The following is a 15,000-nucleotide window of genomic DNA, read 5'->3' on the forward strand; positions in this document are numbered from 1 at the left end:
GACCAATCAGAATTCAGCGAGCGGGAAAAACTGTGCTATCCTTATACTATCCAACGTCACGCCAATTGTTTACAATCGGTGGACATTCGCTCGCCTTCTCTTGTGACTCTCTTGACCGTTGCTTCTTTGAACTCAGCGAGATAGAAATGAGGCATTGTTCTGACAATCAATTTGCCATTCCACTTTATCCAGTTTATGAATAGGGCTAGCGTGTGATTAACAACCAGGATCGCTTTTAAACTTTATTCTGTAGAAGAAGAAGACGTTGCTGAGTGAACATTTTTACGACGAAATTCCTTGGTTTGTTCAGCACTTTGATGTTCGATAACTGAGCCGCTCTAACGAGTGTTGGGTCGATCACATTTGGTCGTCTGACCTTATGAAGTTCTTTCAGCTCTTGTTTGTGTCCATCATGATCGAACTTCAGGTGAATAGTGAGGGGAACAATTTTTTGTTCATCTGCTGTGCCAACGAACAATCCCGTTGGGTGTTGCACGTGCTTGGCAAGTCTTTCACGACCATCGTCTATCAGATCTGGAGTGGAGTTTTCTTTCAGTGATTATAACTTGCGATCGTTCTACAAACATCCAAGTAGCATGCAGCACTTTTTAGTGACTCGAGGATCCTGTTTTGCTGTTTCAAAGGGAGTTGTGCATTCTTGAGCAGTTTGTTCTTCAGTGCTTGTATTTTTTCGTTTGTTCCTGGTGGCGCAAAGTAACTTTGATGATTTGAAAGGACTTGAATCCTTAATTGAATTAGCGATTTGCAAATTAAGGAACCAACAAGTGAATGGTACACAAAATTAGGAGAAACTGTTGGTTGAATAGACAATAATTGTAGACATAATAATCTACCCAGTTTAAGTACTAAGCTCAACAAGTTGTTTGGCTCCACAAGTTTCAGTTTCAGGCCAGGTACCCGAATTCACCCAGGTACTGGTACACTACCATAGTTCTTTGGAAATTGAATAGCTCCTTGATCACCTGGTTGCTTGAGAAGAAACTTGATGTGTTTGTTCTCTACATATTGGTGAATGCAGCCACTAACTGTCCATTGTGGATAAACTCCAGACCAACTCTTCTTTCAATTTATTCTTTGTTCTTCGCAGGGCATCAAGAATGGTGTCCCTTGTAAAATATTAGTTTAAAGGGTTTGTTAAAGTTATTTCCCATTTCATAGGGCACTGTGGTTGCCAGATTCACTTTCAAACTTATCATGGAAATGTAAATCAATACCAGTGAAAAGTCAGTCCCTTGAATTGTTGATAGAAAATTAATTTAAATACATATTGAAACATCATTTGAGGAATACTTTTTTTCATTCCCACTTTGTGAACCTAACATACATTGCTGCAGTTTGTTTATTGCTTGGTCATTCAATGTCTTGATCACATCAAATTATTTAATTGTTAGGTATGGTGTCAGACCTCCATAGAGACACTATCTTTATCTAAAAATTTAACTGGTTGCTTTTTGGAGCCCTTTTGTGGCATATTTAGATAGGCAGGAAAGGTTCCACATTTTATGGTAAATAGTTCTGCATAGTTTTAAGGAATATTGCAGCCGAATCTAATTGAATATGAGACTAAAATATGCTGTTTGACCTTTTGTGAATTTAAAGACTATTAATATTGTTTGCGCTTGGTTTAAAAGGCTTAAGGTTGGCATTTAAAAGTGTTCCTTCAATTATCTTGTTCTGTAAAGATTACTTTGGGAGAATTGGATTAAGGCCAGTTTTTTCTTCTAGCTTCTTTCCCCAGTGCCCTCTGAGAATGGAGTTGATTTGGTTTTGCCCAATGTTGAAACAATGCCTAAACCAGCTGCAAGGAATACTTCATATGCTTTTTTACAAACATAGGCATGAGGGTGCTCATAAGCATCTGAGCATTGTTTCACATGCTAAAGTGATAATTATTATAAATAATTTATTTCTCTAAGAGAGTCTTCTTTTTGTGTCGGTCATTCAAAAATTGTTGGAATCGCTTGTTTGAGCTGTTGGATGAAAGAGGCAGAACATTTGATGAGGTCCTCCTGGGGGGAGAGGTCCTTGTTACCTTTAAATATTTGCTTGTGTTTCCTTGCTCCCCAAATCCCGAATAGTGCTTGGGTTCTTTAACGTCCCACAGGGAACTTACGAACACAGAAGATATTTGTGAGACGGGACCTACGGTTTATAGTCCTTATCCGAGAAGACTTGAAAGTCTAACTATTTGCAGATGAAATTACAAAGGCAGCACTTTCTCCCAAGTTATTTTAAGATCCTGAGTGTTGATCCGGCCGGGGCTCGAACCCGCGACCTCCCGCGTGACAGCCCGACACTCAACCAACTGAGCCACCGGTGAACGCAAAATCCGATAAAGGATATTATTTTCCATGACAACGCAAACAAACAAACTCAGAGTTGCGTTCAAATTAAAATAAAAAACAAAATATAGCGGTTAAGTTTGTTTTGGAGAAATTCTTAAATGAAAATGCCATCATTAAAAAATACCTTAGCGATCGATAAAAAGAAATGACAAAAAACATGCTTTTTTTGCTGTAGGGAAGGTGCTACTGGCAATATTACTGCTGTCAAGAAACTTTTAGTGGAATTTCTGGTGTGAAATTTGCAGGAAACCTAACTATTTTCGACCTGTTCATGTTTTCCATCGTACGGTAAAAATGGCGCTGTTGTGTATCATTTTGCATGGGAAACCGCTTGTCAAAAATACTTTTTTCAAATCCTTTCCCGAAAAAACGCTGAACTGATGAATCTCAAAAAGGCCGGATAAACAATAAGAAAAAATGTTTGGGAAAAGAGTAATGAGCCGTATTCGTTGTCGATAAGAGTACAGACCACGCTAAACCACATTTCGATTTGTTTTTTACCACAATATCAACGTCAAAGGAGTGTTTTTTTTTTCAGAACGCGAGCTGAAAAAAGCATTGCTCGACACATCGACGCGAGCAGTGTGGTATGGACTCTAATCGACAACGGCAAATTAGCCAATCAGATTGCGATATTAGCAGCAATTATTAAGTAAGTAGAATCGAGTAAAGCCGTGATCACCAAATGCTGAGAACGAAACTGCAATATAAGCAAAAATGAAATTCATTGAATTGTTCTTGTTTAATTCGTATTCATGCCACAGCTCTGCGCGTGGATACTCCACAAAGAATTGTCCACTGTCATCCATTTTTCCTTTGATTTGATCGCTCTGAGTCGATCGTGCGAGCTCCATGGAGGTCATTTGGGTTTAATTGTACTGCTCTTATCTAAGTAGAATCGAGTAAAGCTGTGATCAGCGAATGCTAAGAACGAAACTGCAATAAAAGCTAAAATTGAGTTCATGAAATTGTTCTTGTTTAGTTCGAATGCTGTACTGTTGCTGAGTGTACTTTAAAAAGTAGTGTTAACATGAGTTAAAACTTCGTTACTTAGTTTCTGACTAATTTTCATATACATTACGTTTCATGTTTTCATTTCTAGATGGCTCCCTCATAATGAAATAACTCACCTCCCAGAAAATGTTTTCTCAGGACTTAGTGCGCTACAATACCTGTAAGTTTGTTGACCCAAATACACTTTCAAACTATGACATAGCTGACCATAGCTATGTGCCTGGTTACTTTACAGAGTACAGTGTGACTTATATACAAAGCGACTCCTATACAGCTGGTTTAAACAAAGAGTCAATAGTAATAAATAACCCTTTCTGGGTCTAAAATTAACTCTTTTCCCTAGGGGGTAAAATGAGTGAAATTTGATACTTTTCATATTTTTAATCATTTCTCTCCAAGTAATTACACAAGCAGGGCAAATTATACCTCAAATGAAAGAGGAAGGATGAAGCTACAATCAAGAAAAATTTTGGAGCCTACAAGTTGTTCCTACTTTACTAATATATTAATTTATGCATAAAATTTGCATACAATGAATGGCTTCAGTACGGAAAAGGGCCTCCATGGAATGAAGCTAACACATGACATACCAAAAGAAAAATGTTCCCTATGCTATGGGAAAGATATCCTGAAAATTTGGCTAAAAAATAATGAAAATTGAATTTTTTATGAATTTTTTTGCAAACATACCAAAAAAGGAGTGAAATTTGATACTCTTGGTATTTTTAATTATGTTTCTCCAGGTACTTACACAAGAAAGGTAAATAATATCTCAAATGAAAGGAAAAAGATAAAGCTACAACCAAGAACCATTTTTGAGCCTACAAGTTGTTCCTACTTATTGTTTCATGAAGTTATGCATGAAGTTATGCATGGAATTTGCATAAATTATAATACAAAAAACAGCTTCAGTAAGTGAGAGGGCCTTGATGATGTGAGGTTAACACTTGATGGACCTGAGGAAAATGTTCCCTATCATGTGGCAAAGATATCCTGAAAGTTTGGCTAAAAAATAATGAAAATTGAATTTTTTACAATTTTTTTTGTAAATTACCAAAAAAGGAGTGAAATTTGATACTCTTGGTATTTTTAATTATTTTTCTCCAGGTACTTACACAAGAAAGGTAAATGATATCTCAAATGAAAGGAAAAAGATAAAGCTACAACCAAGAACCATTTTTGAGCCTACAAGTTGTTCCTACTTATTGTTTCATGAAGTTATGCATGAAGTTATGCATGGAATTTGCATAAATTATAATACAAAAAACAGCTTCAGTAAGTGAGAGGGCCTTGATGATGTGGGGTTAACACTTGATGGACCTGAGGAAAATGTTCCCTATCATGTGGCAAAGATATCCTGAAAGTTTGGCTGAAAAATAATGAAAAATGAATTTTTTACAATTTTTTTTTGCAAATTACCAAAAAAGGAGTGAAATTCAATACTGGGACTATAATTTCTTTATTTCTTCACCCAGGAATTTGTTAAGGTGGAAAGCACTACCTCCCATAAAAGATATGTGAATAGGTTCCCCAAAAATACACATTTCAACCAACAATCACCAACCCTGATAGAATGAGGGCATTCAGAACTGCATAAATTAGCATAGATTATAAAATCAGAACTCAAATCATGGGACAAATGAAGACCAGATGATTTGAAATAAGCAGGGCAAAATGTCCTAAATGTCCCCTGTTCTAGTTATGACATGTACAGCAAATTGAAATGGATTACAACTACCACAGAACATAATTATCTCACTTACTTGTGGAACAATGGTCCTCTATCAATCCTTGGTTGTTACACTTCATCTGCGTTGAGGAAAGACCTGAAAAAAAAAAGGGGTGGGGTACCCACCACTCACCCCTATCATCTCTTGAGAGATAACAGTATCTCTTGAGAGATAACAGTATCTCTCAAGAGATGATAGACCCCACACTCAAGACAAAAAGGCATTAGTATGTGATAACAACAAGCAATATGTAAAATAAGTACAAAAACATATAAAAATGCTACTCTAATTTTTTTTTTTTTTTTTTTTTTTCAATAACACAACGGTACTAACATTATATACAGTTCAACATTATGTACAGTTCTAGATCTTAGCTACCTTGAGGTTCATTTATCATTTACTTACCAAACTTATCTTGAAACTGCCGCGAGTGAAACACTTGCCAACAGTTTCGTTCCCTTGTGACGTGCATGTGTAACCCCTGGCACTGGGGTGCACTGCAGGAGGTGTGCACCATAAAGCGACCCCTTCCCTCCCGCAAGCACACCACACACTGCCTTCTCGCGTCCAAAAAAATTGGACCGTGGGTTACATCAAATGCACCCAAGGTACTAGGCCTAACTGATTCATTAGTGGGGGGCCTATCTACGGCAGGGAGATCACAGATATTACGAATAAGCTCCTCCCGGTAGGACGCCAATGAGTATTTGGCAGGTCGCCTAAGAGCTTCATTATCTGGGAACTTGCGTTGTTGTTCCTTGAAGAGGATGAAACTATTGACTACGGCTAAATCAATAAGATGGAAAAATAAGGTTTTCCACCACCTCATGCACTTCCGCTGTACATTGTGGGTGGCGAGGATCTGATCTGATCGATCCACGGCATTCATGTACTGATTGTACATGTGGAAAACCCCTGGCTGCCGAACTTGAGTGGCATTCCAGGTACCGCCGGTCTTTCTCTTCCGGTTCACCTGTGTGGTCTCATTTGCATTGCCGGCGGTGGTAATCATGGAGACAACCTTGTTGTCAACCCATTGCAATGCCAACACAGGTGCATCCCTAACCCAACGCATTGTTCCCTTAGGCTTACCTTTGCCCCACTCCTTGCCTTTCTTCAGACTTGCTGGGAAGTCCCTTCTGCTATCTATAATAGTACCGGTAAGAAGGGTTCCACGGTTAAACAAGTCTTTGGCAAGGGTCATAGATGTGTAGAAGTTATCAATAAATAAATGATAGCCCTGGTCGAGATAGTTTTGCATAAGGCGCAGGACAACATCGTACCCAAGGCCATTATTACTAACTTCCCGCCCTGCCTCCTTACCTATGTAGATGTTGAAATCCTGAACATAGGCATTGGAGCTATCGGCTAATACCCATAACTTTATGCCCCACTTAGTGGGCTTATCCTTGATATATTGTCGGATGCCCGACCTGTGTCGGGACTTCACCATGCGCTCATCAATAGCGACATGTTGCCTCGGCTGGTGCAAGACTTGGCATCTTGTCTTAAAATACTGCACAAGAGCCTCTACTTTTCTTAACTTATTACCAGCAGGCTCGTTTAGGGGGTCCACGATATGCAGAAAAGCCATAAGGGCTAAGAACCGCAACCTGGGCAGAATTGATCTAGCCCAGAGGCCGTGGAACAAAGTAGCCGTGCTCCAATATTTATCTACATCTCCCGCTACTTTAACTAACCCGAAATAAATTAATAAAGCCATGAGCCTATGGATCTCATCAGGTGTTGTTTCCTGCCAGCTTCCATCCGCGCATGTGTAACTTTTGGAGCCACCAGCAGCAATATGGATGTAAGCATAGGTGTTTGTATGCAAAACTATACTGTCGACCATTTCCTTTGTAAAGAATAGCTTGAAGAAATCAAAAGGTTTCACCATGCTATTTCTTAGGAGTGGGCCCTCAAGATGAATGCCCGGAGGTCGAGCAGGGGTAAACTGGGGATGGGGAAATTGTGGGGGATTACCTACATCGGGGTCATCATACGAAAGGAAAGGCGCCGAAGCACTTGCAGCTGCCGGGGTCGCAGGAGCACGAGCCGCAGGGCCTTTTCCCCGGTTTCCACCTCTTCCTTTCCCTTTTCCTATCTGGGGGACAGCAGTTGCTGCGCGGGGTACGGTGCGAGGTGCAGCACGAGTTACTGCACGGGTGGCATAAAATGACCCCACAGGATGAGAAGAGGGCCCAGCAACAGAGCTCTGTACAGAGGTGGCCACTGGAGGAGACAATATCTGACTAACAGAGGCCACCAACTGCCCAGCAGATGTTGCTGAAGCTGTGGAAGAGGTGGAAACGGGATTAGTTTCTACTGAAGTATCAAAACTTATCGTGTTGGGAGTAGATTGGTCGCCAATGAACTCGTCGTCACTGAAAAGAAGAAAAAAAGTTACCTGTTACAAATTTGAAACAGAAATAAATCACAAAAGAATCCGTGGGTTGAAATAAGTTTTTGCAAAATATCATATCAATTTTTTTAACAAATGAAATCCAAACAAATCACAAAAGAATCGCTGGGTTGAAATAACCTATAGCAAACGTATCATACGAATTTTATAACAAATCGACTCGAAATAAATCACAACAGAATCAGTCGGTTGAAATAATAGCCAAAGTATCAAATTTCAGTGAAGGTCACAAACGATCGATCTTGAATTTTAGAGGTATTTTTCACTCATTTCACTTCGCACAGAGTGTAAATTTAACAACAGGGCTTCAAATTCGAACGCACGAAACGCTAATTCATTCATCATAGGCCTCAATCAATGCTGCGTGCATGTAAATGACCAAACAATCAGCTGTTTGTCTCGCGCGATAAGCGTCCCTTCGAACTACAAAACATCTGTTGTACTAATAACGGTATTTGACGACAAATCTAAGACTTTTATGACTAAAACATGAATTGTAGATGTTTTTCAAAAGAAAAAACATGGGTTTCTACGCTTGAAGCGAAAGGAGACGAAATTTCATCGCATACAAAGGACGACCGCGTGCTCTGTTGAAGCGACGCTTCAAAATTTCACAAAATTTCACCACAGAATCAAGCGATCGCTCACCTCGATTCGTCGCTATAAACGCCTAATTGGCGATCCAAATCGTACTCCTCCTGTTCAGTAATCCCCAATGAGTCTTCACCGACACCAAAAACACCAGAAAACGTCTGCCAAGCCTCTTCCGAAGTGTAAACCGTCTCTCTCGAAGAAGACGCCATGGCCCTGCAAGACAAGAACAGAGAGAAATGAATTCAAACGATCGTGGTGTCGCGAGATTGCTTCGTTGCTATGTGAAACTTGGCCAGTAATTGGCTAATTATATTATCTCCTTAGTGACGAAATTTCGTAGCGATCCGACGAATATCCGATGATTTAGCGAACTTTTCCGAATGATTCATCAACGAATCATTTCAGAGGGGGACTAGGGAAAAGAGTTTTAAGGTGTATTTGGACCTTAGCCTTCAAAGTTTAATACTAACTGTTATTCCAGTATGTAATGTTGGTTGTTTTTGTAACACCTATTTTTTCATTTGAGCGAGGTTCCCTTATTAAAGAAAGGAGCACATAAAAAAAAATCAAGTTGCTTGCTACCGACAAACAGACAACAGCAATCACAAATGTTGCGAATGTGTCCTTAATACCCTGACAACATGCTCTTCAGAAACAGAAATAATGACTGTAATAGCGCTTCGAAATGTTGAATGCCTCGTTCTTAAAGCGTCTGAAGCGTAGCCATGGAAGTGTCAGGTGGTGAGAGAACGAAAAACTTCGATGAACAAAGGAGATTGTGCTGCTCCGAAAATGTTGTATGCTTTCGTTCTCAAAGAGTAGCGACTAAAATATCGATATACGCTTAGAAAACTATATAAAAATCGACCAGAATAGCATTCGCAAATGTTGCGAAAGTGTCCTTAATACCCTTAAGCTCCCTTATACCATGTTGTTCAGAAACAGCAATAATGACTGAATGTAATAGCGCTCCGGAATGTTAAATGCTTCGTTCTTAAAGCGTCGCGAAATCGCCGTACACTTTCTCCAAACATCCAAGTGTAGCAAAAATCCCAGCAAGCTTCCTAAAAGCATCAAAAAATGGTGAATGGTTCGATCGTTCGTAGTGAAATTAATACCCAGACAACATGCTGTTCAGAAACAGGGATAATGATTGACTGTAATATCGCTCCGAAATGTTGAATACTTCGTTGTTAAAGCGTAGCAAAATCGCCGTACGCTTCCTCAAAACATCCAAGTGTAGCGAAAATCTCCGCAAGCTTCCTAAAAGCATCCCAAATGGTGTAACATGCTTTGGAGTTTTCAGTGCCCTCACCTTTACTGGGTCAAAGTTTTTATCTATGATTTTATTGAACAGTATTCTTTTTAATAAATGGGGCTATGGGACTTTTCCCGTAGCCATTTACTCCAATTGTTGATTGGTTCCATTTTTGCGCAGTAAACGTAAGGTTTATTGCTTATTGTTACACATCAGACTCTGAGGAATACATGGGAACAGCCAAAGCCGGGGGCTTAAATGGCATATGGTCAGCAAACATAATTTGAAAAATTTGCATGAATAGAAGAAGGCTTTAAGTAAAATACTTATACAACTAAATATGTCTACAGTACTTAATTTACAAACACACAGGATAATATAATTAAATAAATTGCATAAACAAGTACTCCTAGTATAATTGTTTCAAATAGCAGGAAATTGTATTCAAATAACAGGAAACAAAAAGCAGAAACAAAAACAAAACATTAACAATTTGTCCACAAAGTTTACAATTTAGTCCCAAGGGACTTGATCAGACTATAGAACTAAGAATTAAGGGAAATGAGTTCCATAGCCAATTTTTCAATATACTAACTCAGCATTCAGAAAATGCAAAGTTACTTAATTTAAAGCTGTTGCGCACTGTTAACGGAATATCATTCCAAATAACAGGATCCTGCCAGGTGATAGCAAATTGATACGTGTGGTTGGCTTTAAGAAGATTAAAACGTGAACGAGTCAAATAATCGTGATATTCATGGTTAAAATGAAGGATTGAGGAAACAGGAGTAGGCAGAATATTGTTAAAATGTGAGAAAACAAAACAGGCCACATGGAATTTAAAGATAAAATGGAGCGAAAGAAAATTATTTTTAGAGAAAAGGGGTTTAGAAGGTGTGCGTGGGGGAGAATGGATGGCTTTCTTTTGAAGTACATAAAGTGGTTCAAGGTAAGAAACATACGTAGAAGCCCAAATTAGAGTACAATAATTGATGTAAGGCAGGAAAAGAGCATTATATAAAGTTTTCAGAGTATCCAAAGGTAAGTATCGCCTTGCCTTGCACAAAACTCCAACTATCTTAGAGACTTTATCACAGACAACAGAGATATGCGGTTTCCAGGATAGATTTTCATGAATGATAATTTCAAGGAATTTGTCTTCCTGCACACGTGTGATGGGGGAATTATTCATAGAAATGTTTATATCTGAGAGGTTAATCTGTTTACGACGTGGGTGAAAAATGATGAATTTAGACTTGTCAGGATGGACAGTGAGTTTGTTAGCACTGAACCAAGAAGAAACACGAGCGAGCTCTACATTAAGGATGGTTACTAAGATAGCCAAGTCATTATGACGAAAAAAGATATTTGTATCATCAGCAAAGAGAATGATTGACAGGAGGTTTGAGACAAGAAAAAGATCATTGATGTATAAAAGAAAATGTAAAGGTCCAAGGACTGAACCTTGTGGAACCCACATACAGCCGTATTATATGTAGATGTATGGTCATGAACCATGACACACTGTTGTCTGTGAGATAAATAGCTAGCAAGCCAGGCCAACGGAATACCTCTAATTCCATAAAAATTTAGTTTATCCAGAAGTATTTCATGGTTGACTGTATCAAAAGCCTTCTTAAGATCTATGAAGACTCCGATAGTGTACTGATTGTTTTCAAAACCTTCATAAATATTATTGACAAGCTCTAAGATAGCCATAGCAGTAGAGTGATGAGGTCTAAAACCGTACTGGTGATGATTAAGGATATTGAACTTTGTAAGGAATTCCGATAGCCTGATGTAAAAGAGTTTCTCAAGAACCTTAGAGAGACAGGGGAAAATAGAAATAGGCCGATAATTTGAAGAATCTTTGCAATTTTGAGTTTATCGGGAAAAACACCACGCTCAAAAGATAGATTACAGATATGAGACAAAGGGGCAGCTAGTAAATCGATTGTTTCTTTGATGGAAGACAAAGAAAGACCATCAACACCCTCACATTTGCTATTTTTTAGAGAATGGACAATAGAAGAAACCTCAGAAGGAGTAGTGGGATTGAGAAAGAAACAATTGGCATAGTGACCAACAAGAAAATCTTTATGAGAAAATGGAGTAGAAGGAACTTTACTGGCCAAAGATGGACCTGGCAAAGAAATTATTAAATTTGGTTCCTATCTGTAAAGGGTCTGAACAAATACCTGAACTGCCTTTCATGTTGCTGAAATGGCGTTCAGGTTTCTTTTTAGCGACAATCTGCTTAATAACTGACCAAGTCGTCCTCAGGTCAGAGCTAACAGAGATTAGTTTATCATGAAAATATTTTTTCCTGGCAATTTTTACTAGGAAATTGTACTTATTTCGATACTTGTTATATCTAGATTTGTTAGATACAGTAGGGTTTGTTTGGAATTGTTTATAGAGAAAATTCTTCCTGTTGCAGGATACAAAGAGACCTTTTGTAAACCAGGGTTTCGAAGGATGGCGGCACTCAGGGTATAATGGTTTAAGTGGAAATGATTTATGGTATGCTGACATAAGAAGGCTAGAGAATATATCATAAAAATCGTTAGTAGAGTCAGAGTTATAGACTTGAGACCACTCAATGGTTTCCACTCGAGACCTGAATGCTGCAATTGTTGTAGGGTTAACAAGGCTTGCCGATCGCTTCTGGCATAATGGTTCGACATCTAATTTTATGAGTGACTTGGAAAATTGGGAGGTGATCAGATAAATCAGTGTAGAGAATGCCACTACTCATACTTTGTTCAAGATTGTTTGTGAAAATATTATCAATCAGAGTTGCGGTTGAGGAAGTTATGCGAGTAGGCTTAGAAATCAGAGGATACATACTATTAGATAACATATTGAAGATTGATGAACTCATTAGTAGGTTGGTGAGATTGTGAGTTAAGAATATTGATATTAAAATCACCCATGAGATAAGAGAGTTTATTCTCAAAGCTGATGGTTGATAAGATGCCCTCAAGAGAGTTGATAAAATCAGCAACCAATACATCAGGGGGTCGGTAGAAACAGCTCAGGCAAGGCAACATTATTGGGTTGTCCTAATACATTATAGGGGAAAAGACGGCATAAACGAAATATTTGCTGGCAAATAGGACTTTTATGCTTCTTCTTCCCATTGTGTAATAACTTTTTAAATAAACACATTTACACGCAAACCCCATGACTGTTTCAAATTCTTCAATTCCCAACGCAAAGTGATAACCATCAAAACATGAACTGCGGATATAAAATCAAGTGAAGCTATGACCCTCGCAGTTATGAACGCAATTTTTGCAATTGCGTAAAGAAGCCTGAAAAATTCGCATCGCACCGGTATCGCGAGGTCAGGGGTTCAAGCCCCGTTGAAGTCCTGAATTTTTCAGGCATCTTTACGCAATTGCGAAAATTGCGTTCATAACTGCGAGGGTCATAGCTTCACTTGAAAACAGTTACTGTTTATTAAAGCCGAACGACAACTCCTGTGACACTGCAACGTGAAAGTGGCTGCTAACACGGAAACAAAAATGCTGGGCAAATTCTTTCCCAACAACTCCATCCTTCACACAGAAGCAATGATATTTGCAAAATCATTACTTCCTATCTAAGAACAAAGTGACAATTATAGCAGCATTTTTAGTTGCTTTCAGCTTAACAAACTCACCAGCACCAACACCATCACCGTATCCTAATGACTTGCGGTTCTATCTTTAATTTGGAAAGTCAGACTTAAAATTCTACTACCTTACTCTATCATGTACGAATTCTAAGAGTTACGTTGAAAAAACCCCTTCCACACCAGCACTCATTAAAACACATACGCCCAAAAAATGTACAAACAACGGCCCCCATTTTCCACCCCACGTCCGGGGTCAAGAAATTATGCATTCACGTTGCAGAAAATCCACAAATAAACCGTAAACCAGCACTATTGCTACAAAACAGACAAAAGCAAATAAAGAACTTCAAAACTATTGCCCAGTATTAATCACCTAAACGTGTCGAAGTCGTTAACAGATTTAATCTCTTCATGAAAAACGGAATGCTAATCTGTTGGAAGAACGCAGCATAACAATTCATTTCATGAGTTTTACGTCCTTTAAATCAGTATACACTGTACCCCAAACGGCAACTTCGCGTTGTCGCTGCATGCTTGGCGGTCACACGTTTCATAAAAACCCCCAATAAAGTATGTATTTTCTGGAAGCTTAGGAATTGTAGATTCCGATTATTAGTTGATTTAAGGCAAGAAATAAAAACCTTTCCTAAAATAGCCCTCAGTTTTCAAAAGTATATAGTTTCACAAATTGAGTTCGTTTCCGGTCAGAATTTAACAGGAAACTACGTTTTCTTCACACCTTGATCTAAGAAACCGTCGGGAAATTTTGATTAATTGTCTGTTTTGTTTTGTTTTTTCGCTGTTAAACTTTAAGTTTTTATAAGACACGCAGTAGCTTTTCTTAAATACTCATTACTTTCGAAGGAGGCAACAAATAAAACTCGCCGACACGGGTTTTTTGCCACATTATCGGGCAACATTCTTGCCAAATTTCAGTGAAAAAAGGATGAATACTCGCTGTAAACGTGCGCCTCATTCGATGAAATTTGCATTTGAGTGTTGAGAAATACCGGTAGTCATTTGTGGACAGCTTCTAATTAGAGTTAATTTATTGATAGAGTCGTTTTTCCTTTCTAACTTTGTCCAGAAGAAACCTTTTTCCGCAAACTTTTTGTTATTAAAAAAACTCTATGAGGTGTACCTGGGAATATCAAAAACTAAAATGGCAAAATTATCAATTTTAGGCTATACCGATACCTTACAACATCACTCTCACCGGACCAAACACATTTATAACAAACTTACAACACAGTTTTGCCAAATTTGTTTCCTGCCACAATTGTAAGCTCACAGCCGCCGTACTTTTTACCATCCTGTGTCTTTAAAATGTTTAATTTGTGTTTCACCTCAGAGGCTAGTGCTTCAATATTAGGCGACGATCGCAAACGAGTAACAAATATAAATAACGAAACAACTGTCTCCCGGTGGATTGACATCACCACCTCAAATGACAGCTCGTCGCGAAGTAGACGGGTCGTCACGACCTGTCAACATTTTCAGCCGGCCTCAAAGCCTCCAGTATCTTCACAAATACACGACTTTTTTCTAAGTCTCTCACCACCTGACATTTCCAACAGTCGGGTCGACTTTTTCAAATGACCGCTCGTCACGAACTAGACAGGTCGTCACGACCCGTCAACGTTTTCAGCCGGCCTCACCGCCTCTAGTATCTTCACAAATACACAAGTTTTTTCTAAGTCTCTCACCACCTGACATTTCCAAAAATCGGGTCGACTTTTCACATGACGGCTCGTCACGAACTAGACGGGTCGTCACGACCCGTCAAAATTTTCAGCCGGCCTCACGGCCTCCAGTATCTTCACAAATACACGATTTTTTTTTAGTCTCTCACCACCTGACATTTCCAAAAATCGGGTCGACTTTTCACATGACGGGTCGTCACGACCCGTCAAAATTTTTAGCCGGCCTCACGGCCTCCAGTATCTTCACAAAATACACGATTTTTTTTTAGTCTCTCACCACCTGACATTTCC

At 38.9% G+C, this 15,000-nt stretch overlaps 2 protein-coding genes across 2 annotated transcripts in view; one reads left to right on the forward strand and one right to left on the reverse strand.

Moving 5' to 3' along the window:
- Positions 1–3,483, forward strand: part of LOC137975240 (uncharacterized) — an 11,128-nt gene extending 7,645 nt beyond the window's left edge. The window contains exon 2 of the mRNA XM_068822327.1: positions 3,469–3,483. Within this exon, the coding sequence (XP_068678428.1) occupies positions 3,469–3,483 (15 nt within the window). The remainder of the gene's footprint in view (positions 1–3,468) is intronic.
- A 258-nt stretch (positions 3,484–3,741) lies between these two features.
- Positions 3,742–14,377, reverse strand: LOC137976236 (piggyBac transposable element-derived protein 4-like). Its single transcript, XM_068823526.1, has 4 exons — positions 14,252–14,377; positions 8,181–8,339; positions 5,144–7,494; positions 3,742–4,749 (listed from the first exon to the last, which is right to left on the reverse strand). The coding sequence occupies exons 2-3, from the start codon at positions 8,333–8,335 to the stop codon at positions 5,508–5,510; spliced, it is 2,142 nt and encodes a 713-aa protein (XP_068679627.1). The 5' UTR covers positions 8,336–8,339; positions 14,252–14,377; the 3' UTR covers positions 3,742–4,749; positions 5,144–5,507.
- Between the last annotated feature and the right edge of the window lie 623 nt (positions 14,378–15,000).

The sequence above is a fragment of the Montipora foliosa genome, chromosome 11 (assembly GCF_036669935.1).
Source record: "Montipora foliosa isolate CH-2021 chromosome 11, ASM3666993v2, whole genome shotgun sequence".
Lineage (NCBI taxonomy): Eukaryota > Metazoa > Cnidaria > Anthozoa > Scleractinia > Acroporidae > Montipora > Montipora foliosa.